General features: G+C 44.1%; 2 protein-coding genes across 6 annotated transcripts in view; one reads left to right on the top strand and one right to left on the bottom strand.

Annotated features, from left to right (window-relative positions):
- The window catches only part of MTOR (mechanistic target of rapamycin kinase), a 151,146-nt gene that overhangs the window by 50,617 nt on the left and 76,117 nt on the right, over positions 1-24,412 (top strand). For all 4 annotated transcript variants that reach the window (XR_001888334.1, XM_017887986.1, XM_017887985.1 and 1 more), the window contains exons 24-28: positions 667-759; positions 2,111-2,257; positions 7,651-7,793; positions 12,629-12,791; positions 12,929-13,074. Coding sequence is in view for 3 of the 4 variants with exons in the window: in XM_017887986.1 (XP_017743475.1) it covers positions 667-759; positions 2,111-2,257; positions 7,651-7,793; positions 12,629-12,791; positions 12,929-13,074 (692 nt within the window). In the remaining variant the exon portion in view is untranslated. The remainder of the gene's footprint in view (positions 1-666; positions 760-2,110; positions 2,258-7,650; positions 7,794-12,628; positions 12,792-12,928; positions 13,075-24,412) is intronic.
- On the bottom strand, positions 16,366-23,054 carry ANGPTL7 (angiopoietin like 7). 2 transcript variants are annotated; one of them, XM_017887989.1, is made up of 5 exons: positions 22,406-23,054; positions 19,996-20,096; positions 18,578-18,772; positions 17,692-17,890; positions 16,366-17,497 (listed from the first exon to the last, which is right to left on the bottom strand). In XM_017887989.1, exons 1-5 carry the CDS (start codon positions 22,773-22,775, stop codon positions 17,328-17,330), a joined length of 1,035 nt encoding a protein of 344 aa, XP_017743478.1. In that variant the 5' UTR covers positions 22,776-23,054; the 3' UTR covers positions 16,366-17,327. The 2 variants fall into 2 exon arrangements, with proteins under 2 accessions (XP_017743478.1, XP_017743479.1); XM_017887990.1 differs by having other exon boundaries at positions 18,578-18,691; positions 22,406-23,047.

The raw sequence follows: 24,412 nt of genomic DNA, 5'->3' as shown, positions 1-24,412 counted from the left end.
TGTAGCAAGACCCTGTCTCCACAAAAAAAAATTTTTTAATTAGCCAGGCATAGGGACATGTGCCTGTAGTCCCAGCTACTCAGGAGGCTAAGGCAGAGGGATCACTTGAGCCCAGGAGTTCCAGACTGCAGTGACCCCCATAATTGTGCCATTGCACTCCAGCCTGGGCAACAGCAAGACCTCATCTCACCTGAGACCTGCTAAATCAGATGCTCTAACTGTGAAGCCCAGCAATCTCTGGTTTCATGAGCTGTCCAGGTGATTCTGATGCCCACTAAAATATGCAGATCACCATTGTGGGCCATTGTAAGTACTTCAGCTTTTACTCTGAGCAAGACTGGAAGTTTTTGGTGGACTTTGAACACAGGAAAAATAAGATCTGACTTAATATTTTTAAATGATAACTGTCAATGCCATGTGGGAAAATAGGCTGTGGGGGCAAGGGCAGAAGCAAGATGTCTCAAGAGGCCACCATCATAAACCAGATGATGGGGACTTAGACTAGGATTATGGCAGGAGATGGGAAGAAGGATTCTTCTGAATATCACAGAGCTAGTCATAAACCCAGAAGAAATGGTCATAATGTAGTTGTATAATATGTTTTCCTCTACTTTTTTTCCACTCTCCAAAATGATAGTTTCTGATCTCTTCCCCCTCCTGTTTCAGTACCAAATTTTCATTCCAATGGTGAATAAAGTTCTGGTGCGACACCGAATCAATCATCAGCGCTATGATGTGCTCATCTGCAGAATTGTCAAGGTGAACTATACTTCCTTTCTGTTCTGAAGTCCCTGTTGTCTTTACTACTTGATATTCTTGTAATCTTGGTTATGGGAGTTTATGTAGCTTTTTAGCTCTAAACTAGGGATTGGCAAACTTTCTTGCAGTTTTCTAGGCTATGTGGTCTCTTTTGCAACTCCTCAGCTCTGCCTCTACAGCCTGCGAGCAGCCACACACGATGTGTAAACAATGAGCCTGGCTGCATTCCACTAAAACTTTATTTATGGACACCTAAATTTGATTCTCTCAATTTCTGTGTGTTGCAAAATATCAGTCTTCTTTTGATTTTTTATTTACCCCCAACCATTTAAAAGTATAAAAACCCTTCTTAGCTCTTGGGCTGTATAAAAACAGGCAGGGGGCTGGGTGTGGTGGTTTATGCCTTGGGAGGCCAAGGCAGGTGGATCGCTTGAGCCCAGGAGTTTGAGACCAGCCTGAGCAACATGGTAAAACTCCGTCTGTACAAAAAATACAAAAAATTAGCTGGTCATGATGGCGGATACCTGTGGTCCCAGCTACTGAGGAGGCTGAAGTGGGAGGATCACCTGAGGCTTCTGTGAGCTGTGATTGCGCCAGTGCACTCCAGCCTGGGTGGCAGAGTGAGACCCTATCTCAAAGGCTAGGCACAGTGGCTCACGCCTGTAATCCCAGAACTCTGAGAGACTGAGGCAGGAGGATCACCTGAGGTCAGGAGTTCGAGACCAGCCTGGCCAACATGGCGAAACCCCATCTCCATTAAAAATACAAAAATTAGCTAGGCGTGGTGGTGCGTACCTGTAGTCCCAACTACTCAGGAGGCTCAGGCAAGAGAATTGCTTGAACGCAGGAGGCAGAGATTGCAGTGAGCTGAGATTGTGCCGCTGCACTCCAGCCTGGGAGACAGAGCTAGACTCTGTCTCAAAAAAATAAATAAATAATAGGTTAGATTAGATAGATAGGCAGGTAGGGAGTGGCACAAATAAATAAATGAATGGATAATTCTTTTTAAAAAGTTTTAAAAAGCCAGGGGATGAGGGCTGTTTGCTGCCTTTACTCCAAACACTTTTATCGCTTTTCCCATTGCCGACAATCGTTTATCTTTGCTAGTTGCATGGTTGCTTGCTCGTACTACTAAGTCAGTGCTTGTCATTAACTGGGAGTGACTAGCAAAGACTGTCTACAGTTGGGGAGTCAGCCCATCTGTGGTTCATTTTGTCCATACATGCGACTTTTTACTTCTTATTGAAATCCTGGCTCTACCAGGTCTGCACCTCCCAAAATATAAGGATATTTCCTAAACCAGAAGCATCTAGTAGAGTTGTAGGGGTTTCCTATAAATCTCTGGTTGCAGGGATACACACTTGCTGATGAAGAGGAGGATCCTTTGATTTACCAGCATCGAATGCTTAGGAGTGGCCAAGGGGATGCATTGGCTAGTGGACCAGTGGAAACAGGACCCATGAAGAAACTGCACGTCAGCACCATCAATCTCCAAAAGGTAAGTCCATTGTTTCAGGGGACTGGGAAAGGAGAGCTCTGCTCTTCTCACTTACTCAAAACTTTCAGCTGTTTAAACCAACCAAAAACCGGCCCAGGTGTTGTTTCCAGAAATCTAGATACCATGAACTTAGATCATTTTGTCTTTTTACAGGTGTCTGAATTGTAATTTTGTTTTGAATAGAGAAAAAGTAGAGAACGAAATGTCCTTTTGTGCTCCCTTGGAATATGAATGGTAGAACCTTTTGTTGCAAATACATTCTCATTTTTTACATTAAGGGAACAAAGCTAGTGAGCCCCCTAGTTGGCAGTGAGGCTGATGAAGGCGCTTTAAAACAGTGCTTTTCAAACTTCTCAAACTCATTGGGCTTACCAGTTGCTGGGAATCTTGTAAAAATGCTTATTCTGATGTTGGCAGTCTGATTTGGGGCCTGATACTCTACATTTCTGACAAGCTGCTAGCTAATGTGATGGTGCAGGCCCGTGGACCATACCTTGAGTAGTGAGGTTTTAGATCTTTCCAAGTGATTACTGAATTATCTCTGCTGGCCAAAGCCTAAGATACCAGCTTTTCACCATGTATGCCTCCAGCCATCCACCTAAAAACAGGCAGTTTCAAAGCATCTCTAGTGAATCAGAGCAGAATAATCATAATTACTTCACCGACTTTTTTTTTTTGTTTGTTTGAGACAGAGTCTCGCTCTGTCACCCAGGCTAGAGTGCAGTGGCCAGATCTCAGCTCACTGCAAGCTCCGCCCCCCGGGTTTATGCCATTCTCCTGCCTCAGCCTCCCAAGTAGCTGGGACTACAGGCGCCCGCCACCTCGCCCGGCTATTTTTTTGTATTTTTTAGTAGAGACGGGGTTTCACCGTATTAGCCAGGATGGTCTCGATCTCCTGATCTCGTGATCCGCCCGTCTCGGCCTCCCAAAGTGCTGGGATTACAGGCTTGAGCCACCGCGCCCGGCCTACTTCACCGACTTTTAAATAAATATACCACATCGAGTATTTTCCACATTTTGCATTAGTTCTTCATGTTTCTGGTGACTGTAAGCAACTTCCAGTTTCGATTTCAGTGTTATTTTTCATCTATTAGCCAGCTCACTCCATGTGCAGCAGCAGATAGAGATGAAGAACTGGGCAAGATTGTCCTAGATGACTTGTTCACTTCTTTTGGCAAAGCACATGAAGATTTGAACGCAGTTCTTTGTGCGTGTGTGCGGGCTCAGGCCCAGCTTTGGAACACTGGGGGTTTATTACTGTTGTTTCAGAGTCTTTACTCACAAGAACAGCTTCAAGTGACTACTGCTAAGAAACGTTTGCTGGGTTAAGATGGAGGTAGTAAAATATTCCTTGGTCAGGAGTGATGTTGCTTTCCCTTTGGGGATTTTGTAACTGCTAATCTGAGACTTTAGGAGGAAGAAAAAGATTATCAATCACCTGGCATTCCCAGGCAGTCATTGAGGACACCCTACTGACACCTCACACTGGAGGGAGGGGCCAGGCAGGAGGCCAAATGTACATTTCCACCCAGATGTTTTCATCCTGACTAGGTTCAGAATGTCCTTCCAACCAGGCAGCTGTCCACCCTGCTTTAGAGCTTTGTTCTCTCTGTTTTAGGAAATTCCTCACTAATCTAGTTTGCTTCCAGGAAGTTTTGCTTTCTACCCAGACTTGGAAAAAATAAGCATAATCTTGCCAGATAGACAAAAGAAAGACTCTTAATTTATCTCACCTGAGAAAGTAGATCAAGTTCAAAACTCTGGACAAAATCCTCTGCAGCTGCCTCTCAGATCTAGTTCATTGGAAAGTAAATTGTGAGAGCTGGGCGTGGTGGTCATGCCTGTAATCCCAGTAATTTGGCAGGCCAGAATCACTTGAAGAGTCACTTGAAGCAGGAGTTTGAGACCAGCCTGGGCAACATAGGAAAACACCATCTCTGTAACAAAAATGAAAAATGAAAAAAAAATGAAAAAAATTAACTCCAACCTGGGCAACAGAGTAAGACCCTGTCTCAAAAAAAAAAAAAGGAATTGAAAAAAATTTAAAAATTAGCTGGGCAGAGTAGCACCTGCCTATAGTCCCAGCTACTTGGGAGACTGAGGCAGGAGGTTCACTTGAGCCCATGAGTTCCAGGGTGCAGTGAGCCATGATTGCACCACTGCACTCCAGCCGAGACGACAGAGCAAGATTCTCTTTAAAAAAAAAAAAAAGAGGAGGTAGGGGGCCAGGTGCAGTGGCTCATGCTTGTAATTCCAACACTTTGGGAAGCCAAGGCAGGAGGATTACTCGAGCCCAAGAGTTCAAGACCAGCTGGGGCAACATGGCAAAATCCCCCTCTACAAAAAATACAAAAATTAGCTGGGCTTGGTGGTGCATGCCTGTTGTCCCAGCTACTCAGGAGGCTAAGGTGGGTGGATCTCTTGAGTCTGGGAGGTCAAGGCTGCAGTAAGCAGTGATCATACCACTTCACCTCTCCAGCACAGGCAACAGAGCAAGACCCTGTCTCACCAAAAAAAAAAAAAAAAAAAAGGGCAGCAGAACTCACTGTTCAGAAGTAAATTGTGCCTCCTTATAGTCACGTAATAATAAGTAGGGATGGGTATATTTATCAGTCTTAACCAACTTTCAGAGTAACAATTTGCCACCTCAGTCACCATTTTATTGGTTATGATAATACAGGATTTATGTGATACAGAAAACATAAAAACCATTTATATATACCTCTAGAACGCCTTCCAGAATTTTCAGCAGCTTTACTGTCTGTCTTATGATAATCTGTTTGGGCTTACCTTCACCATGAGTAAGCTGGCATTCTATGAACAGGCACCAGCATCACCAGATGAGGTGATCAGCAGTGGGTGGATGGCAAGAGGAAGCAGCTCGTGTTNAAAAAAAAAAAAAAAAAAAGGGCAGCAGAACTCACTGTTCAGAAGTAAATTGTGCCTCCTTATAGTCACGTAATAATAAGTAGGGATTGGTATATTTATCAGTCTTAACCAACTTTCAGAGTAACAATTTGCCACCTCAGTCACCATTTTATTGGTTATGATAATACAGGATTTATGTGATACAGAAAACATAAAACCATTTATATATACCTCTAGAACGCCTTCCAGAATTTTCAGCAGCTTTACTGTCTGTCTTATGATAATCTGTTTGGGCTTACCTTCACCATGAGTAAGCTGGCATTCTATGAACAGGCACCAGCATCACCAGATGAGGTGATCAGCAGTGGGTGGATGGCAAGAGGAAGCAGCTCGTGTTTACACAGTTATTATAGAACCCAGAGAATTGAGAGGTGATAATGTTTTACAGAGCAGGAGGAAAGGGCCACATGGGGGTCTTGGCCTAACCCAGAGAATTGAGAGATGATAATGTTTTACAGAGCAGGGGGAAAGAGCCACATGGGGGACTTGGCCTAGTTGATAAATTAAGCTATGATTTTTTTGAAAACATATTTACTGCCATTTATCAAGTAATAGTAACAACTAACATTTATTGAGTGCTTTCCATGTGTCGAGCACTGTGGTGGAACACTTTATATTAACTCATTTAATCTTCATGATAACCCCATGAGTTAGGTGCTGTCATTGCTGTCCCACTCTATAGATGTGGACTGTGAGGCACTGACAGGTTAAGTAATTTGCCCAGTGTCAACTAGCGTCAATGATGGAGCTGGGATTTGAGCTAGATAGCATGACTCCAGAGCCCACTCTCTTAACCACTGTGTTGAATTGTCTCTGCCTTACCCAGGCCCAACCATTTCATTAGAGGGAAAAAGAAACTAGTAATACTTCCTTGGTTATGTCCAGCTTTTAACAATTGCTATATAATATAATACAGCTACACACAAACCCATCTTGTAGGGAAGAAGCCAGATATCTGCGGGCAGGAAAGGACTGGATGTTCCCATTTTGCTCAACAGAAAAAGGTCTAAAAGTCAAGTCAAGTCTTTGGTCTCTAGTCCCCTCTTCCTTCTCATTCAGGGGTTCTCATTGTATGGTCAGTGGTATTATTTAGTTTGTGTCTTGTAATATTTCTACTTCAGTTTTTGACATAAAGTGATAGTTTGTTTAATTCTATTCATCAGTAACTCTTTAGAAGCAACAGCAGATCTCTAGTATATCCCAGGAAGGTGACGGTTGAGTCCTTGATGGCATGGCACATGGGGTCTTTTCACTTACTGGACCACTTCACTAGTCCAAAGTTTGAGACCTTCTGCTCTGACTTACATGATTTCCCCCATTTAGGGAGGATTGATCTGTCCTGCTGGAAAAATCTTTGAAGAACGTATTTTAAAAGTTAGGGATTTAGTGTAGTTAGGGCAAGGCCAGTTCAAATAGGTGTCGTTTTGACAATAATAACAGTCATTTTTTGCTCATTTATTCCAGCTAAGTCATTTAGATACATTATCCCTAGATGAGGCACTCTGAGGCTCAGCTGCAAAATACAAGTAATTTGCCCAGGATGTTAACAGCTGCTGAGTGGCAGAGCCAGGATCCCAGGCAGGTGTTTCTAACTTTAGAGAAATAAGCAAATAGTACTAACTTTGTGCCAAGCACTGTTACAAATTCATTACATTTATTAACTTAAAAACCCCAGGAAGCAGAAACTATAATCCTCATTTTACAAATGAGAAAACTGAGGCACAGAGGAGTTAAGTGACTTGCCAGAGATCAGAGAGCCAATTATGTTATAGAACTGGGATTTGAACTCAAGCCATCGAGTCGAGTGTGGCTGTTGCCCACTACACTGTACTGACCTCTCCAAAACCTCAGCCTTTCCACCCACCTGCGTAAGCTGCCCCTGGTAGTAACTCTTGATGTCTGGAGAGTTCAGAGTTTTGAGAGAAGTTGGAGGGGATAGAGTAGAAATTAAATCTGTTCAACCCTTTTTTCTTGTTCTACCACAGTGCCACGTGCTTTGGGCTCACTGCTCACCTGGTTGCAACATGATTCGCTATGGTGTAAACCTGAACCTTTTCCCTCTTCTTGCGTGACTCTTCATTGTGAGATGACTTGGTGTTCTAATGTAGGGGATGCAGCTCCCTTCATGCCCTGCTGGAGCCCATTAGGCTTTGTTGAACGCACTCAAGTGTGGCAGTCCCATGTATTATGGTTCTGTAGAACTCTCTCTTTTGCTGTAGTCAGAGTCCAGCACAACGAAGTTGTGAAACAGGCTTTTTCCACAGTGTGGTATGTTCCGGAGTTGCTGCTCTTGCTTTATGGCTTTTAATTAAATATTAGTCTTTTGTATTTGCACTCTAGGGGAATTTTTTCATGAAAGATGGACTTTATAAATCTAAAAGTAGAATAATCATTAAATAGATGAGGACTTTTTTCAATTGGCCCTTGAAGCTGATTGTTTTCCATTGTCACCTGTGGAATCACAGGCCTGGGGTGCTGCCCGGAGGGTCTCCAAAGATGACTGGCTGGAATGGCTGAGACGGCTGAGCCTGGAGCTGCTGAAGGACTCATCATCGCCCTCCCTGCGCTCCTGCTGGGCCCTGGCACAGGCCTACAACCCAATGGCCAGGTATAGTGCGTCAGGGTGGGTGGAGAAGATCAGCACATAGAAAACGATATACACAAATTAGTTTTTATTAGAAGTAATAATCAAGGGGCCGGTATTTTAATTTTCTAATTTTGTGGGATGCAAAGAAAGAAAAACACAAAGTCAACAAGCTCATACTGTAGCATCTATCTTAACCTTGCTAGTAGACCACAAATTCCTTTTTCTAGTACCTTTACGTCTAACATTTTAATTACAAAGTTACTTATAACTCTAAAAGCAATTGTGTAATAGTTTAATGTAACCTATTTTCAGTAACAATGGTATTCTAATTATTGCTGTTTGTTACAAATATGACAGAAAAAAAAATGGTCTGAAACAATAAAAGTTATTTATTTTACTCCTGAATCTGCAATTTGGGAGGACTTTTGGGACAGCTTGCCTCTGCTCCACATGGTGTCAGTGGAGATGGTTTGACTGGGGCAGGATGGAGGATCCGCACTCAAGGCTGGCTTGTGTGTCTGGCAAAGCGCAGGTGACTCTCGACTAGGGACCCAGCTCTGGCTGGGGGCCTTGGTTCCTCTCCATGGGTTGCTTGGGCCATCTCACAGAAGGTGACTGGCTTCAGGAGTGAGTGTCCCAAGAGAACGAGGTAGTGGAAGAGCATGGTGTTTTTATGACCTAAGTCATAAAGAGGCTTGGAAGTCATGAAGAGTCACTTTTGCCTGACTCTGTTGCTCAAGGCAGCCACAAAGGTGCACTCAGGCTCAAGGGAAGAAAACATGGACACCCACCTCTTGATAGAGGAGAAGTAATATTCTCACAGAGTGTATGGGACAGGAGCCACTGTTGCAGACATCTTTGGAAAATAGAATTTGCCAGAATTTTTTTTTTCTTTTTTTGAGACAGTCTTGTTCTGTTGCTCAGGCTAGAGTACAGTGGCACAATTGTGGCTCACTGCAACCTCTGCCTCCTGGTTCAAGCGATTCTCCTGCCTCAGCCTCCCAAGTAGCTGGGATTACAGGCTTGTACCACCACGCCTAGCTAAGTTTTGTATTTTTAGTAGAGACGGTGTTTCGCCATGTTGGCCAGGCTGGTCTTGAACTCCTGGCCTCAAGTGATCTGCTCACCTTGGCCTTTCAAAGTGCTGGGATTATAGGCGTGAGTCACTTGGCTAAAATTTTTTTTATTGATACATAATAGATGTACGTATATTTTCAAAGTACATGTGATATTTCGATTCATGTAATGTGTAATAAGCAAATCAGGATAATTGGGATATTCATCACTTTAGACGTTTATCTTTTTTTGTTGCTGTTTGGTTGGTTTTTTTGTTTTCATGTTTGTTTTTGTTTTTGAGATGGAGTCTTGCTCTATCACTCAGGCTGGAGTGCAGTGGCACGATTGTGGCTCACGGCAACCTCTGCCTCCCGGGTTCAAGCAGTTCTCCTGCCTCAGCCTCCCAAGTAGCTGGGACTACAGGCGTCCGCCACCATGCCTGGCTAATTTTTGTAATTTTAGTAGAGATGGAGTTTCACCATGTTGACCACGCTGGTCTTGAACTCCTGACCTCAAGTGATCTACCCGCCTTGGCCTCCTGGAGTGCTGGGATTACAGGCATGACCCACTGTGCCCCGCCTGGTTTTCGTTTTGTTTTGAAATAGGATCTCTGCTGCCCGAGCTGGAGTACAGTGGCACAATCTCGGCTCACTGCAGCCTCAACCTCCTGGGCTCAAAGTGATCCTCCACATCAGCCTCCTGAGGAGCTGGGACTGCAGACATGCACCAGGCCCAGCTAATTTTATTTTTTGTGAAGATGAGATCTCACTGTGTTGCCCAGGCTGATCTCAAACTCCTGAACTCGAGCAGTCGTCCTGCCTCAGCCTCCCAAAGTGCTGTGATTTATAGGCATGAGTCATCACCATTTTTTTTTTTTAATTTTTAAAATTTTTTATAGATTTTGGGGTACAAGTGCAGATTTGTCACATGGATATGTTGCATAGTGGTGAAGTCTGGGCTTTTAGTAGGACCATCACCTGAATAATAGTGTACATCATACCCATCAGGTAATTTCTCATCCCTCAATCCCGCCAAAAAATATATCGTTTTAAATAGTAAATCTTTTTTTTTTTTTTTTTTTTGAGATGGAGTGTTGCTCTGTTGCCCAGGCTGGAATGCAGTGGCACGATCTCGGCTTGCCACAACCTCTGCCTCTTGGGTTCAAGCCATTCTCCTGCCTCAGCCTCCCAAGTGGCTGGGATTACAGGTGTGTGCCACCACACCCGGCCAAATTTTTGTACTTTTAGTAGAGACAGGGTTTCACCATGTTAGCCAGGATGGTGTCGATCTCCTGACCTTGCAATCCACCCACCTCAGCCTCCCAAAGTGCTGGGATTACAGGCATGAGCCACTGTGCCCGACCTAAATAGTAAATCTTAAACAGCCATTTAAAATTTGGTTTACAGTCTGTGCATGGTGGCTCCTGCCTGTAATCTCAGCACTCTGGGAGAATCACTTGAGGCCAAGAGTTCAAGACCTGCCTGGGCAACCTAGCGAGACTCTATCTCTACAAAAATAAAAAATTAGCCAAGCGTGGTGGCATGCACCTGTAATCCTAGCTACTCAGGAGGCTGAGATGGGAGGATTGGGGGGATTGCTTGAGCCCAGGAGTTTGGAGGCTGCAGAGAGCCACAGTCATGCCACTGCTTTCCAGCCTGGATGGCAGAGCAAGACTGCATCTCAAAAAAAATTTTTTTTTGGTTTATAAAACTTTTAATGCATGTGAAAGATTTATGATATAATGTAAATAAATAAAATGGAATGCAAAGTTGAAAATTAAATGTCAATAGGATAAAGATTAGAAAGTAATATAGCAACGGTTATCTTTAGGGAAGGCTTAAGGAGTGATTATTTTCTTTTTTATTCTCTTCCTTATTTTTTAGATGTTTCTGCATTGGACATTAATTATTTATAATGAGGCATAAAATGGTGATTTAATTAATAAGCAGCCCTTTGCATTGGCAAGAAGCAGAAAGCAAGGCGTTTTACTTCATTTTTGTCAGCACAGCTGGTTTGCTGTTATGATGTATATTTAGCAGTAGTGATGGCCCCTGAGACTATTGGTTTGATGCCATGATTTTCTTCCTCTAATTTCTTTCAAGTATTTTTTAATGCTTTAAAATAGTTTCTAGGACTTTCCTGTTTCTGTAGTGTGGAGATACCGTATGCTCAGCCGATGTTTTTATTATTCTTCTTTTCGCTCAGGTCACCTCTGAGCACAGTGTTATCCACAAGAGGCTTGTGATACCCACATAATGTTTTATCCCCTTAGTCCCAAGTACGTTCATTCAGGATCCAGTGTGGCCTCTGACCTAGATCAGGAAAACTTTTTTTATGTCTTTAGAGATGAAGGTCTTGCTTATTTCCCTGGCTGGTCTTGAACTGCTAATCTCAAGAGATCCTCCTGCCTCAGTCTCCCAAGTTGCCTGGATGACCAGTGACTGTAATTACCTGGCTCCAAAAACTTATTTTTAAATTTATAACAGACTTTTTTTGGTCTTCATTTTATCCTTTGGATTTCAAATTTTGTTTTTTCTATCAAATTACAAAATTATACGCATTGGTCTGACTTACTTAACCTGTTAATATGTAACAGAAAATAGGTATAGGCTGGGCGCAGTGGCTCACGCCTGTAATCTAGCACTTTGGGAGGCCCGGGTGGGTGGATCACGAGGTCAGGAGATCGAGACCATCCTGGCTAACACGGTGAAACCCTGCCTGTACTAAAAATACAAAAATATTAGCCAGGCGTGGTGGCGGGCACCTGTAGTCCCAGCTGCTGGGGAGGCTGAGGCAGGAGAATGGCGTGAACCCAGGAGGCGGAGCTTGCAGTGAGCTGAGATCGTGCCACTGCACTCCAGCCTGGGCGACACAGCAAGACTCCATCTCAAAAAAAAAAAAAGGAAGAAAGTAGGTATAGAGGCATCAAATGCTAAATCTATCCATTGTAGGTATATCCTGTTGTTTCCCACTCCCTTCCCTACACAGTCACCAGAACAGTAGGGAGGATAGGATTGATGTAAGATGTAAGGGATGGCAAATGTGTCCATCATGTGGTACTATGGTAATGTAAAGTAGTCGTAGTAATCTTTGAAATGGAACCTCTGGTTCCATGTCTTTGTGAGGCCCCACCTGTTGGCTTAGAAAATCTTTTAGAACTTACAGATTTGGATCCTATTTGCTAACACTTCTAGTCCTGTTGTCATTTTTTATGACCATCCAACTAAGGGTTCTGGTTATATTTTGAAAGCAATTGCAGATGCTGCCTTTGACATTTCTGACCTTAAGAATTGAGACATTGTCCCAGAAACATCCCAAGAATCATTTAACGATTATTGTTTTCCACATTTGTTAATGCCAACTTCTATGTCAGAAGTCCCCATTCTATTCATTTCCCATTTCCTCCAGTGAAGAGAAATGATGCAAAAACTGCCAAGAAATATTCCTTTGGAGAAAAGTTACTTTGCTCTGCTCTTCTCCCCGCCCTGCCACTTGCCCCCCAAGTCCCTGCATATCATAGTGTCTGTACCTGTAGTGTAAGATTCAGTAGACACTAACCATATGTGGTTAATTTAGTTAAAAATAAATAAAATGTAAAATTCAGTTCCTTGGCCACACTTGCCACAGTTCAAGTGCTTTAATCATCAGTGGCTACCATATTGGACAGGAAAGTTCTTTTGGACAGCACTGGTCTGTATAACCAAAATCAGTGATACCAAAAGCGAATTGATAGGTGTGACTGTGAGGCAGCAGGCAGAGGCATGGGAGGTCTCTCCATTTTCCACCTTCTCTGCCTTCAGGGATCTCTTCAATGCTGCATTTGTGTCCTGCTGGTCTGAATTGAATGAAGATCAACAGGATGAGCTCATCAGAAGCATCGAGTTGGCCCTCACCTCACAAGACATCGCTGAAGTCACACAAACCCTCTTAAACTTGGCTGAATTCATGGAACACAGTGACAAGGTGAGACTTTTCCCCATTGTCCAGATGGAGGCTGACAGGGAACCAGCTGGTGGGAGGAGAGAAGCATCCACACAGCCTTCTCTTGTTTGTGCCCCATCTGCCATTTTCCTATGCTGTGAGGTTTTGCTCTCCTCCAGGGCCCCCTGCCACTGAGAGATGACAATGGCATTGTTCTGCTGGGTGAAAGAGCTGCCAAGTGCCGAGCATATGCCAAAGCACTACACTACAAAGAACTGGAGTTCCAGAAAGGCCCCACCCCTGCCATTCTAGAATCTCTCATCAGGTAGGCCATAAACCCTTTTTAATTGCCGCCTTCATGCAAAATGACCTCTCTTCTCCCACTGCCTGGTGCCACTTCACTGGAGTCACTTGGAGACTTCTGCTCCGTGAAATCTGCCTCTGGGTCTGGCCAGCACGTTTAAATGACATGTTGCAGATGGCTCTCCCCAGGAATCTAGCCATGATTGTCATTTCTGTTGACCCTTATCACCTGGGCTCCTGTTGTTTTCCAGCCTGTCCTTTCTTGTTCCAATGAAATTAGTTGAGAAGCAATTCTGTGGCCATGGCAGCCTAGGAAGATAGGTTTTATGTCTGGGTTAGATAGTGCTGTCTAGAGCTGGAGTAGAATGTGTTGGTTCCTGGGCTTCAGAGGGTACCCAAGGGCACAGTGGGGTTTTATCAACTAAATGTATTGATGCCTGCATCTTCCTCCTATGGTGTTTTGTGAATATAAAAGGCAGAGCATAATCTGAAATCTAATGGTCTTTTCTCTGATGTGATTAGGTTCGCTCCTCTGTTAAGACAGTTTTCAGTCTTCTGGGTGTGGAAAAAATAGGTTGTTTAATAAATTTTCTGCTGTTAGGAAATTACAAGCAGCACGAAACATTAGCTCCAGCTCCTAAAGAATCGTTCACTTCCCCTAATGATTATCAGAGAATATCAACTCTGGGATCTCATTATCTTCATGTGAATGCTAACATGGTCTTTCATCTCACTGCAGATAGTTCAGAAAAAATCATCCAGCTAATAAGTTCCTTCACCGTGGCTAATAGAGCCTGCTGTGTGTGGTGCCTACTTTGCTTGAGAGGGTGATCAAACAGCCAAGTCCTTTCCTAGCTGTGCTTTTGAGAAGATATTTAAGAGTTCCTTTAACACTTTAAAAGTTAGCAAAAGATAGAAATAGAATCCTGTTTTGCCCAAATAAATTGGACTTGGAGAAAATGTTGATTTCTGAAATACCATGTAGGAACAATTAAAAATATTCCGTCCTCTGAGGCATGCTTCAGTTTCAAATCAGACACAGTAAATGTGAAAATCCACATTTCTTCCTTCCATCTCTGGCTTAGGTAATGTGCTCTCACATGATAACTAATAGAAAATATGGTAACTAAGTATGATCACTGTAAGGTCAGATAACTCATTTTGCATATTAATTTCCTTGCTCACCTGTTTGAGACCTATTTGAAACTTTCCTAATTCCACCCTTAATTTTTCCCCATATTTGAGACAATCATAAAAACTTAAAAGTTATGCAGATTTGTAGCAGAAAGATGTAGTTAGAGGCCTGGAAAAGGGCTCTAGAAGGTTATTTAGCTTTGTAAGCAAATATAATTGAAAGCAAGTCCTCAGAATTCCCTGGAGATTGATCTTGTCCTTTGTTTAAAACACTGTTCCAGGCCAGGTGGGGTAGCTCACACCTGTAATCCCAGCACTTTGGGAGGCCAAGGTGGGTGGATCACTTGATGTCAGGAGTTCGAGACCAGCCTGGCTAACATGGTGAAACCCCATCTCTACTAAAAATACAAAAATTAGCTGGGCGTGGTGGCGCACATCTATAATCCCAGCTACTTGGGAGGCTGAGGCAGGAGAATTGCTTGAACCCAGGAGGTGGAGGTTGCAGTGAGCCAAGATCATGCCACTGTACTCTAGCCTGGATGACAGAGCGAGATTCTGTCTCAATGAATGAATGAATGAAGGAATGAATGAATGCTGTTTCTGGAGCAAGCCATTGTGCTTGGCTCTTTGGGTGTCCTCAGCTAAGTCAGCTCAGCTTGCATTTCCGCCTCCCTTCTGCTGGTCTCCTGTATCTTCCCATTACCTTTCTTTTTTTGCTTACGTTTGCAGTTTTTACTTCTGGTTTTGTAAAGCTGCTTTTCCTAAGCCCGGTTGTGGTGGTATACTGTCGTCTGTACTGAAGGAAGTTTTAAGAAACAACCTTAGACAAAGTTGCTGTTAAGGAAGTTGCTCACAGCACTACCCTAGTTCTGTGGGTGAGCCTCATGGAAATTCTTCTCAGGGGTCTTTTCCCACTGTTGTTTGTATGTCCCTGAGCCACTACTTTGATCTGGCCTTGGAGACATCGCTTTGCAGTAAGGGATTGAATTCCTTTCCTCACAGTGGCTACTGGAGAGCTTGAAGCTAAATTCCTGGTCTACCTCCAACAAATTACAGACATCTTACCTGTTTTTACTACTAACTCTCTCCCAACCCCTACAGACTTTGTTTTTATTTTTCCTACTCTTTATTTTCCCTTCACCAATTTGTCTGCTTTTTTAGAGTTTGTTTTAGTATACATGTTTGAGTCAACTTCCCTAAATTCTTTTTGAAACAGTTAGGGTAGCCTTACACAAAAACATCTTTGTGCAGCTATTTATTTATTTTTATTTTTATTATTATTTTTTAAGATGCAGTCTCGCTCTGTCGCCAGGCTGGAGTGCAGTGGTGCAATCTTGGCTCACTGCAACCTCCGCCTCCTGGATTCAAGCAATTCTCCTGCCTCAGCTTCCTAAGTAGCTGAAACTACAGGTGTGTGCCACCATGCCCAGCTAATTTTTGTATTTTTAGTAGAAAGGGGGTTTCACCATGTAGGCCAGGATGGTCTCGCTCTCTTGACCTTGTAATCCACCCGCCTTGGCCTCCCAAAGTGCTGGGATTACAGGCGTGAGCCACCGCGCCCGGCCTTGTGCAGCTATTTCTTACTTTTTTGTCTTTGCTTTAAAAAACCATGTTCTGTTGGCAGTATTGTTCTCTTGTTACTAGTTCAATCTGTCTTGCAACCTATTGACTTTTTTACCTATCTGCTACAGGGCAAATTAAATCCCAGATGTAATCCCAAACCAGGGCTGACACTGAGATATAGTATAAACTACTCCCATCTCCTTAAAGCTCACACATCAGTAAATATATTTGCTTTCTTGGGGACAGAGTATTGAGTGGTTATTTGATTATTAGAAAACACACACACACGACTTTTACTTGGTTAGCCCCGAGCATTAGGGTAAGGTCTGCTGGCCTGCTTTTGCTTCTCTATCCTAAGTAGAATAGAGGGTCTGATAAGGTTGGATGCCTTCACCGCCCAGCCCCTGATGTGTAATCCCCTTTATGAAAAATTGTCCTGGTTGCTACTGCCCTTTTGTCCCTCACCTGTTCCCTTTTGGCTTCTGCTCCCCACTTGGTTGCCCTGAACACCAAAACAAACCCCAGGCCTCTATCACTGCTCACCCTCTGATTTAAATTTAACTTTTTATCCTGCTCTAAGTGGTAATGGTAAGAATTTAAAAAGAAAATACTCAAGTTTTGAAAGTGTTTATTGTAGAAGGAAAAGAAACATTAAATGTTTAAAACAAAACCACAATATTTTATTTTTACAAAGCAAGATGCTTATATACAGCATTCGTTATTAACTATGTAATACCATCTACCTTCAGTTTTCAGCCATTTCTTATAGACAAAATTTAAAAGGAAGCCCCTTGAGCTTGTTTCTTACAAAGTAAATAAAAATAGGTATACCTGTATTAACTATGAATATTTTAAGGCAGTTTTGTGCCAGCATTCATGAGAGACTGTGTCCACCTCCTGCTGGTGCTTCATACCTTTTCAGTGCTGTACCTGACCAAGACGAGCAGGGGCAGTGCTCAGTCTGATCGCCAGACCCAGTGCCCTGGAGTTTCCTCCTCGCAAGTCCAGCCTGGGTCAGTTCACCTACAGCCGAACAATTTTTGTGTTTTAAAATAATGTGTAGACTCCATATATTAATTTCACTGGATTTAAAAATAGAAATACCCATCTCCCACCTGCCTCCTTCACTCCTTTCTCTAACACTCAAAGGCCTCTCCTTTGAGAATCAAAATAATATGGTTCTTTTTAGCAAAGGGGTTTGTGTTTTGCCCTCATGTAGCCTAAGCGTTAAAGAAGATAGATAAAGCGATCTCAAAATTATTTTCTTTCACAGACAAATCATATGGAAAAGACAAGCTACTGCTATGTCAGGGATCTTGGGCAGAGAGACCCCACTCAGTCTACCCCCTTGAGAAGGATGTGGCAGGACCCAGTGGGTTTAAATGGTTCATCCTGTTTACTGTAACATCCTTGGTACATATGATTTTATTGTGCTTCTTGGAGACTTATTCTTTCTTTGGAGATTATAGGCTGTTTCTCAACCGTACCCTTTCTAACACTCTCTTCCTGTCCTCATCTGCCCTCATCCAATCTCCAAGTGTCTCAGTTTCTGCATCCGTGCTCCACGGCAGCCTCCTTTTAAGGCTTAAAGTCTTCTGGGCGGATTTTCATCTCCACCCGTTTCAGGGAGTAGGTAGATCCATGCCAGCCGTACCAGGTGATGCCATCCAGGTGCTTGTTGTGCTCGCCCAGGCGGTAGTACACTCCATTGAGGTTGGAGTCTGTGCAACAGTTGTACCAGTAGCCACCTGGCATGAGAAACAGACCCAGTGCTAGTAAGTTGACTGTGACAGACCAGACATCAGGTAAGGAGTTAGAGCCAGCATTAGGAAGAATACCAAAGCCGGAACATCAACTGTACAGTTATAATTCACTCTTTCTCCTCAAGTGGGATTATGGGCTTGCACCTGAACTTCTCGTTTCCGGTCCCCCCAAGTCTCACCTTTGCGGAGCTGTGCACACTTGTCCAAGCAGTTGTCATTGTCCTTGTCCTTGGTGCTGAAGGCTGTGTTGTTATGATACTGGAGGGCGTCGTTCCCCACATTGCCAGTGTAGTTCCCCAGGAAGAGGCGATAGCTGTTGAGTTCATTGCCCAGAACAAAGTGGCTATACTCAGCGTAGCGCAGGTTGCCCTCCCAGTCCTGTCAGGAGGAGCAGAGCCTTAAAGAAAGTGCAGCAGGCTCCATTTCATGCTGTCTCTGTACCCCTTCTCTCCTGACAGCCCCGTAGCCAAACATCTTTTTATAGATGTGAATCTAATAAGACTTTATTACTTGTTTACCTCCAGTTTACTGCGTTAACCTGGGAATCAGAAAGGAAGGCTCGAACTTCTTTCCTGATTCACCATAGGGCCTTGATTAGTCTCTCTATATTCCTCACTTTCCTGACTATAAGGTGTAGCTGTGTTTTTGCTGAATCCCACACAGAGCTGCTGTAAGAGAAACGTGAGGATATAGTGAGTGCTTTAAGACCTTCAGCAAGGGTCCCCAACCAGTATCAGTAAGATTTGTACCTAAAGGACCTCATGCTCAGCCAGAGCAGAGACTAGTGTTCGGCACAGCTGACTGTTGGATTTGCTCTACTCTGGCCTGGGTCTCGCCTCTTCCTGTCCCACCTGCAGCCCCACTTTTTTGGCGGGGTCGGGGGGTTGGGAGATGCAGAAAGGAAAAATACCTATTTTTCCTCAACTCTATTATAACTTGCAGGAAAACCATCACAATGAATATACAGATTTGTCTTGAATCAGAATAGGAATGGCACCCTCAGAGTCGTACGCAGTCATGTGTGGTGGCACTGGTCCAGTCATGGGGCCCCGGCCTTGTGCTTACCTCCATCTCTACACGCAGCCGGGTTGGCTGTCTGGAGAGCCGGTGGATGTGTTCATTCCCCAGCCAGAAGTCCCCACGGATGCTGCCAAAGCCCTGCTTGTACTGCTTCCAGTCCTGGTAGAAGGAGACAAGGCCACTTTTTCGTCTCTGGATGATGGTCCAGCCTCCACCTGAAGTCTCCATGTCACAGAACACCTGGAGCAGAGGGGATACTCTGGTGAGGGACTTGCAGGACAGGAGGCAGGAGCAAGAGGGCAGACTTCCCAACCTGTTCCTGTCCCTGCAGAGCCAGTAGATGCCTGCACTCCCACAGTCACACTGGCTCACTCGGGCAGTGATGCTGCCCCACTGCTGGTGAGCTGGGGCGGATGGTACACTGCTCTGGAAGAACGATCCAAATTGGGCCCAGGGGTGAGTGCACATGAAGCTTGAAGGGAAAAATCCAGATACTTTTTTTTTTTTTGAGGCAGAGTTTCACTCTTGTTGCCCAGGCTAGAGTGCAGTGGTGCAATCTCAGCTCACTGCAACCTCCACCTCCTGGGTTCCAGTGATTCTCCTGCCTCAGCCTCCCTAGTAGCTGGGACCAGAGGTTCCTGTCACCACACCCAACTAATTTTTGTATTTTTAGTAGAGACGGGATTTCAGCATGTTGGCCAGGCTGGTCTCAAACTCCTGACCTCAGGTGATTGATCCACCCACCTCGCCTCCCAAAGTGCTGGGATTACAGGTGTGAGCCACCATGCCTGGCTGAAAATCCAGATACTTTTGATGCTGCCTTCGTGTTTTCTTTTCTCTTCCCTCAAGGAATAGCTGTTCTAAGACATGGCAAGAGATTTAAACTAAGTTATGTGGTGGTTATAAGAATTATCTGATCTATGTTAGAAGGCTTGGTGTTTGATAGTGATTTGAAGGGGCCAAACAGATGCCTGGGTTTGGAGTGCAGGGCATAAACTTAACTGTTTGCATAGCTCTCTGGTATTTGGTGTGTTTGCTTGTGTTTTGAGTTTTCCTTTCTTTCTTTCTTTTTTTTTTTTTTCTTTAATTGAAATGGAGTCTCACTCTGTCTCCCAGACTGTAGTGCAGTGGCGTGATCTCAGCTCACTGCAACCTCTGCCTCCTGAGTTCAAGCGATCCCCCTGCATAGCTGGGATTACAGGCGTCCGCCACCATGCCTGGCTAATTTTTTTGTATTTTTAGTAGAGACGGGGTTTCACCATGTTGGCCAGGCTGCTCTTAAACTCCTGACCTGAAGTGATCCACCCGCCTCGGCCTCCCATAGTTCTGGGATTACAGACGTGAGCCACTTTGCCGGGACAAATTTTCCTTTCTTTAAATTGTGAATGGTCCTGTTATTGCAGTCCCCTTGAGGGGGTGAAGGACAGGTATTAGGGTGTGGCCAATGACTGTAATGACCTCACCTCCAGTTCAGGGCTGCCCAGGAAGTCATCAGGAGGAAGCTTATACACTCCAGAGATGCGGTAGTTCTTCTGGTAGAGGGAAGAGCAGTCGTAGATGGCGTCTACAAGAGAACAAACCACAGAGTGAACATTTAGATCCGGGGCTCCATCTGAGTTGAATGTTTAGAAACTGAGCCTTTATTTCTACCCTGAGATTCGCACTGGTGTTAATTACCCATCAGTGTCTGCATTTGGGAGAGGTGGATATCAGGAGATCCAGAGGGGGTGTATTTTGGCTTCACTGGTGGTGGAGCAGAGGGTTAGGGAAGCCCTTCACCTGGATAGCATTAGTGGGGTGTTCCAACAGGTGGTTTCAGGTTAACTCTGAAATAAATTATTCTGCTATAGCTAGGCCATGAATTCTAGAAATGTTACAGTGTATGAGGGCCACGTAACAGATACTCCTGTCAGATAGATTGAGACTTCTTAGACAGCTGCCTGTATAACAAATCGGTCGTGAGTATCTCATAGAGTCTGGTTTTGTTGATGTTTCCTGGTTGGTTGTTTATGTTGTTGTTCAGAGGTGGTGGCTACTGCCACCTGCGACCATAATTAAGGGAGATAGAGTTTATTATATATTTTCCCCTTCCATCCAGCTAGAACCTCAAAACTCTCAGAAGAAGCTTTGAGGCCTTCCCCCCAGGAAGTTTTGTTAAAACAAGGAAATAAGAGCATCAGACAGGCCAGTTTTTTTACTCTAGGGCCGTGGAGCTGCTACTTTATGCAGGATTTAGGCTCTGTATTCTAAATATCAAAGAGCACTGTGGAAGAGACAGCCTTTTCTGATAGGATTCAGAGAGTGCAGCCTTTAATATCCAAGAGAAACTTCCTGCTTGCTCTGTCTCGGGGTGCTTTTCTTGGTGACCACTGCACTGGGACCTTAGAGAAGAGCACCAAGATGGCAGATGGGAGTTGTCCAAGGTGCTTAGGTTATCTTGCAAAGCACCTTGGGAAAGGGAGGCAGAGTACATATGCCTTCCCCATCACTGTTCTTCATTTCCTCTTAGTGGTGAAAGCACCAGCTTACTGCTTCCTCTAAGGGGCTACCTTCTTATAGAATATACGAGTAACTGAGCACTTGGTCATAGAGAAGAAAAATAAAGAATGATGTCCTGGGCAAGAAGAGCAAGAGGCCTGGTGGGAGAGCTGCACTTGACCCCAAGAACCTCCTTGTGGGATGGCGAGAAAGCCTTCTGTTTGGATGAGCAGGAAGTGGCACAGTCAGATTCCTCTGTCTGGCCTGGTTTTCCACATGTCTGGTTTCATCCCACAGACCAAATCAGTACTCACTTGTCTGGAAAATGGCCTGAGAATACCTTTCTAATCCCAAGCTGAGGGCCAGGAAGTCCATGCTTAGAAAGTGATTCGTACATGTTGGTTCAGGTAACAATTTTCAAGCTTGGTTTCATGTTAAAACTTTTTCTTAATTTGAGCTGAGGGCAACCATTGACTTAGTCAATAGAAGCTGATCATGTCTTTGTTCTTCATATAGTTTATAATGGGACCAATGGTTTTTATATCAGCAAGAAATGACATGTCTATCGGATGTGCTCCTTACGACTAATATTTTCCTGATAATTTCAGAAAACCAAATTTTTAATCTCTAAACCATAAATTCATGTTGACCCACCTGAGCTGAGTTAACCAGAAATAAAAGTTGTTTTGCAAAAGAAAGATTAAATTTATCTTATTTTGGCCTATTAAAATCTATATTTCAGCATTGCATTTAAAAAGTCCTGTATTAGGAGAAATTCATTTAAGACCATGGAAAAAAGTAGACGTGTCACAATTGAGGAACCTTAAGGAGCCATATCCTTCCTGAACACAAAGGGACTCTTCACATGGCTACGTGTCTCTACACTTAACTCTGAGCCAATGAGAAGAGTTATGTTTACAGAGAGAGGACACAAAATTCCACTAATGCTCATTCCCGGTAGATCTTAGGAATACCAGAGAACTGTTTCTGGCAAAACTTTGCTTCCAGAGGAACAGCTGTTACAGTTTGGTGCTTCCTTGGAATTTCTTGAGATATAGCCTGCAGCTATTGGTGAGGAAGAAGCAGAGTTACACCAATCAGGAAGACTTGAACCCTGCTTCTAAGACTTGCTGGGTGACTTTGGGCAAACCATGTAATGTCTCAGCACTCCAAGATGGTAGGCTGAAACATTGTGTGGATAAAAGAGACCTGTGAAGGTGTGAGGTAAACTTACACAGCATTAGCAGTCAAAGGAAATACTGCATAAGCCTTTACTAAAGGGAAAGTACACCCCCAAAAGGGGCCCCGGTAGTGGTTCTGATGACCAGGATATGTAGAAGCAGTGCTGTAGGTGGTGAGGCACTCCACGCTCCCGCAGGGGACTCGTCTCCTTACCTGCGGAGGTCTGAGTGACCGTCTGTGCTGCCTGCAGCTGCATGATGTCTATTTGGTTGTTCATCTCGGAGTACTTGCTCTCGGCATCTGTGAGCCGCGACTCCATGCGCTTGCTGTTGCTCTCCAGCTCCATCACCTGCATGACCACGCTGACCCAGTCCCTTTCCTGCTTCTTGTTCAGTTCACTCAGCAGGCTGCTGAGGTTGGCGACTTGGGCCTTGAGCTCCTTCACCTCCTCACAGCAGGTGGCCGCTTTGAGCTGTGCTGGTGTCTTGCGCTTAGAGGGCTTCTGCAGCCATGCTGGGTGGCTGACAAAGGCCACGATGAAAATGCAGAGCCAGGTCACAGCTGAGAGAGGCTTTTTCAGCATCTTTTGTGGGTTTGGGTGAGGAAGGCTCTTCCTTCAGGGGAGCCTGGAGGTCTGCAAAGCTGCAGCAGGCTGACTGAACCTTACGCTTTCACTCTGAGGGCCTCGCCACTTTGTTGTTTTCTCTCTTTTCCTTGCTCTTTGCTAGCCTTTCTCAAAGCTTGAGTCTGACAGGGGAGCTGAATGGATAGCCTATAGCTTTCCTTCCCAAGCCCGAATGCTCCACAAGTCAGCATCTTAAATATTGTTTGCTGCCTGTACCTCCACCCCCACCATGGCCGCACCGGGCTTTAGCCCCTCCCAGCTCATCTGGGAGGGTCAGGTGCCTGTTGGGTGAAGTCAGCAGCAACTTAGGCCAGAGGAGGGGAGGAGGGAGACGGGGCGAGTCTTTCTTTCCTTGCCTGTGCAGTCTCTGGGCTAAGACAAGAGGACTGTGAATTTGTGTGTTTCCAGTTTCGCCTATTAGATTATGCCCCTGCCAGCCATTGGCTCAACTCTATCAGCAAGCAGGGCAGGGTCAGAGGAATTTCCAAATTCTGTTCAAAAGGTTATATAACCATGGTGTGAGCATTAAGGTAGGCAAAAGAGACGCTACTCACCCAGGGAGGCCTGTTAATGTAATCCATGCTGTTTATACGAGGATCTGGTATATTGTGACATTGTGCTGAATATGCTTTTAACTAGGTTGATTATTCCCGTCTCTGATCATCATTTAGTATTTTATAAAATCCTTGCTCAACCTGGATCTAACACTCTCTCACATTTGAAATCTTCCAACTTAGAAAAGTTCTAGAAATAGAAGAATAGAGTAAATATCTTAGGAAGCCAGAAAAGAACTTTGTAGCCACAGGGTTTGGACAGTTGTCTTTTTACATGCTTTCTCCTCCAACAAAGAGAGGGCCAGTATTAGCATCTCACACTTGACATTTTGCAAGGAGGTGTCAGAAGATAGGAAAACTCCGCAGTGCCAGTTGTGGTTCTGGGATTGGTCACCCATGCTTCTGTCGGGTGTTAGGCAGGACAGAGAACAGGCCCATCCTTGGCCCGTGGCTCAAACTTGGAAAATATATTAAAATATAGAGAAAAAAAGAATCCCTATCACCTAATAAATCCATATCTACAGTCTCATTTCCCTCTTTCTATGCTGGTATGGTTTGCAATTTGAAATTATTCCTCCTCTATTTGTGTATGACTTTGTATCTAAAAAACATGAATATTGTAATTTTTCATGTACTATATATGAATGACACTGCTCTTTTGAAAACAAATGTGAAAAACATGGAATTTCAGCAAACATCCTTAAAATAAGCTTTTCACTGAGAATCTATACAAAGGTTCCTCTGTCCTTAAAACAGTAACTCTGTCTTTGGAACATACAATTGCCATTTCCATGTTATGGAGCCACTCAAGCAGTTACTTGTACTGTTGTAGTCAGCGTGGGTCCTTCCCATATAAGCCTGATGCCTGACAGCTCTCCTCCCATGCCATAATCCCCCAGAGCTCTTTTCCAGTCAGGGCTTCTAGCTCCTCAGGAAGTAATTTCTGTTCAGGCAGCTGGAGTTACTGAACAATTTTTTTTTTTCTCGGAATCAAAAAGCGGTAGAGGATCAGGTGGATCAGAGTTTGTTTTCTCACATCCC

The sequence above is a fragment of the Rhinopithecus bieti genome, unplaced genomic scaffold (assembly GCF_001698545.2).
Source record: "Rhinopithecus bieti isolate Rb0 unplaced genomic scaffold, ASM169854v2 scaffold_16234, whole genome shotgun sequence".
NCBI lineage: Eukaryota > Metazoa > Chordata > Mammalia > Primates > Cercopithecidae > Rhinopithecus > Rhinopithecus bieti.
This window is presented reverse-complemented; position numbering and strand designations above follow the sequence as displayed.

Excerpts from the sequence above, each read along its gene's own strand:
- ANGPTL7 (XM_017887989.1), bottom strand. The coding sequence starts at position 22,775 with ATGCTGAAAAAGCCTCTCTCAGCTGTGACCTGGCTCTGCATTTTCATC. Across the intron at positions 17,891-18,577 it reads GGCTGCGTGTAGAGATGGAG|GACTGGGAGGGCAACCTGCG; the intron begins GTAAGCACAAGG and ends TCCTCCTGACAG. Across the intron at positions 17,498-17,691 it reads GTGTGCACAGCTCCGCAAAG|GTGGCTACTGGTACAACTGT; the intron begins GTGAGACTTGGG and ends TTCTCATGCCAG.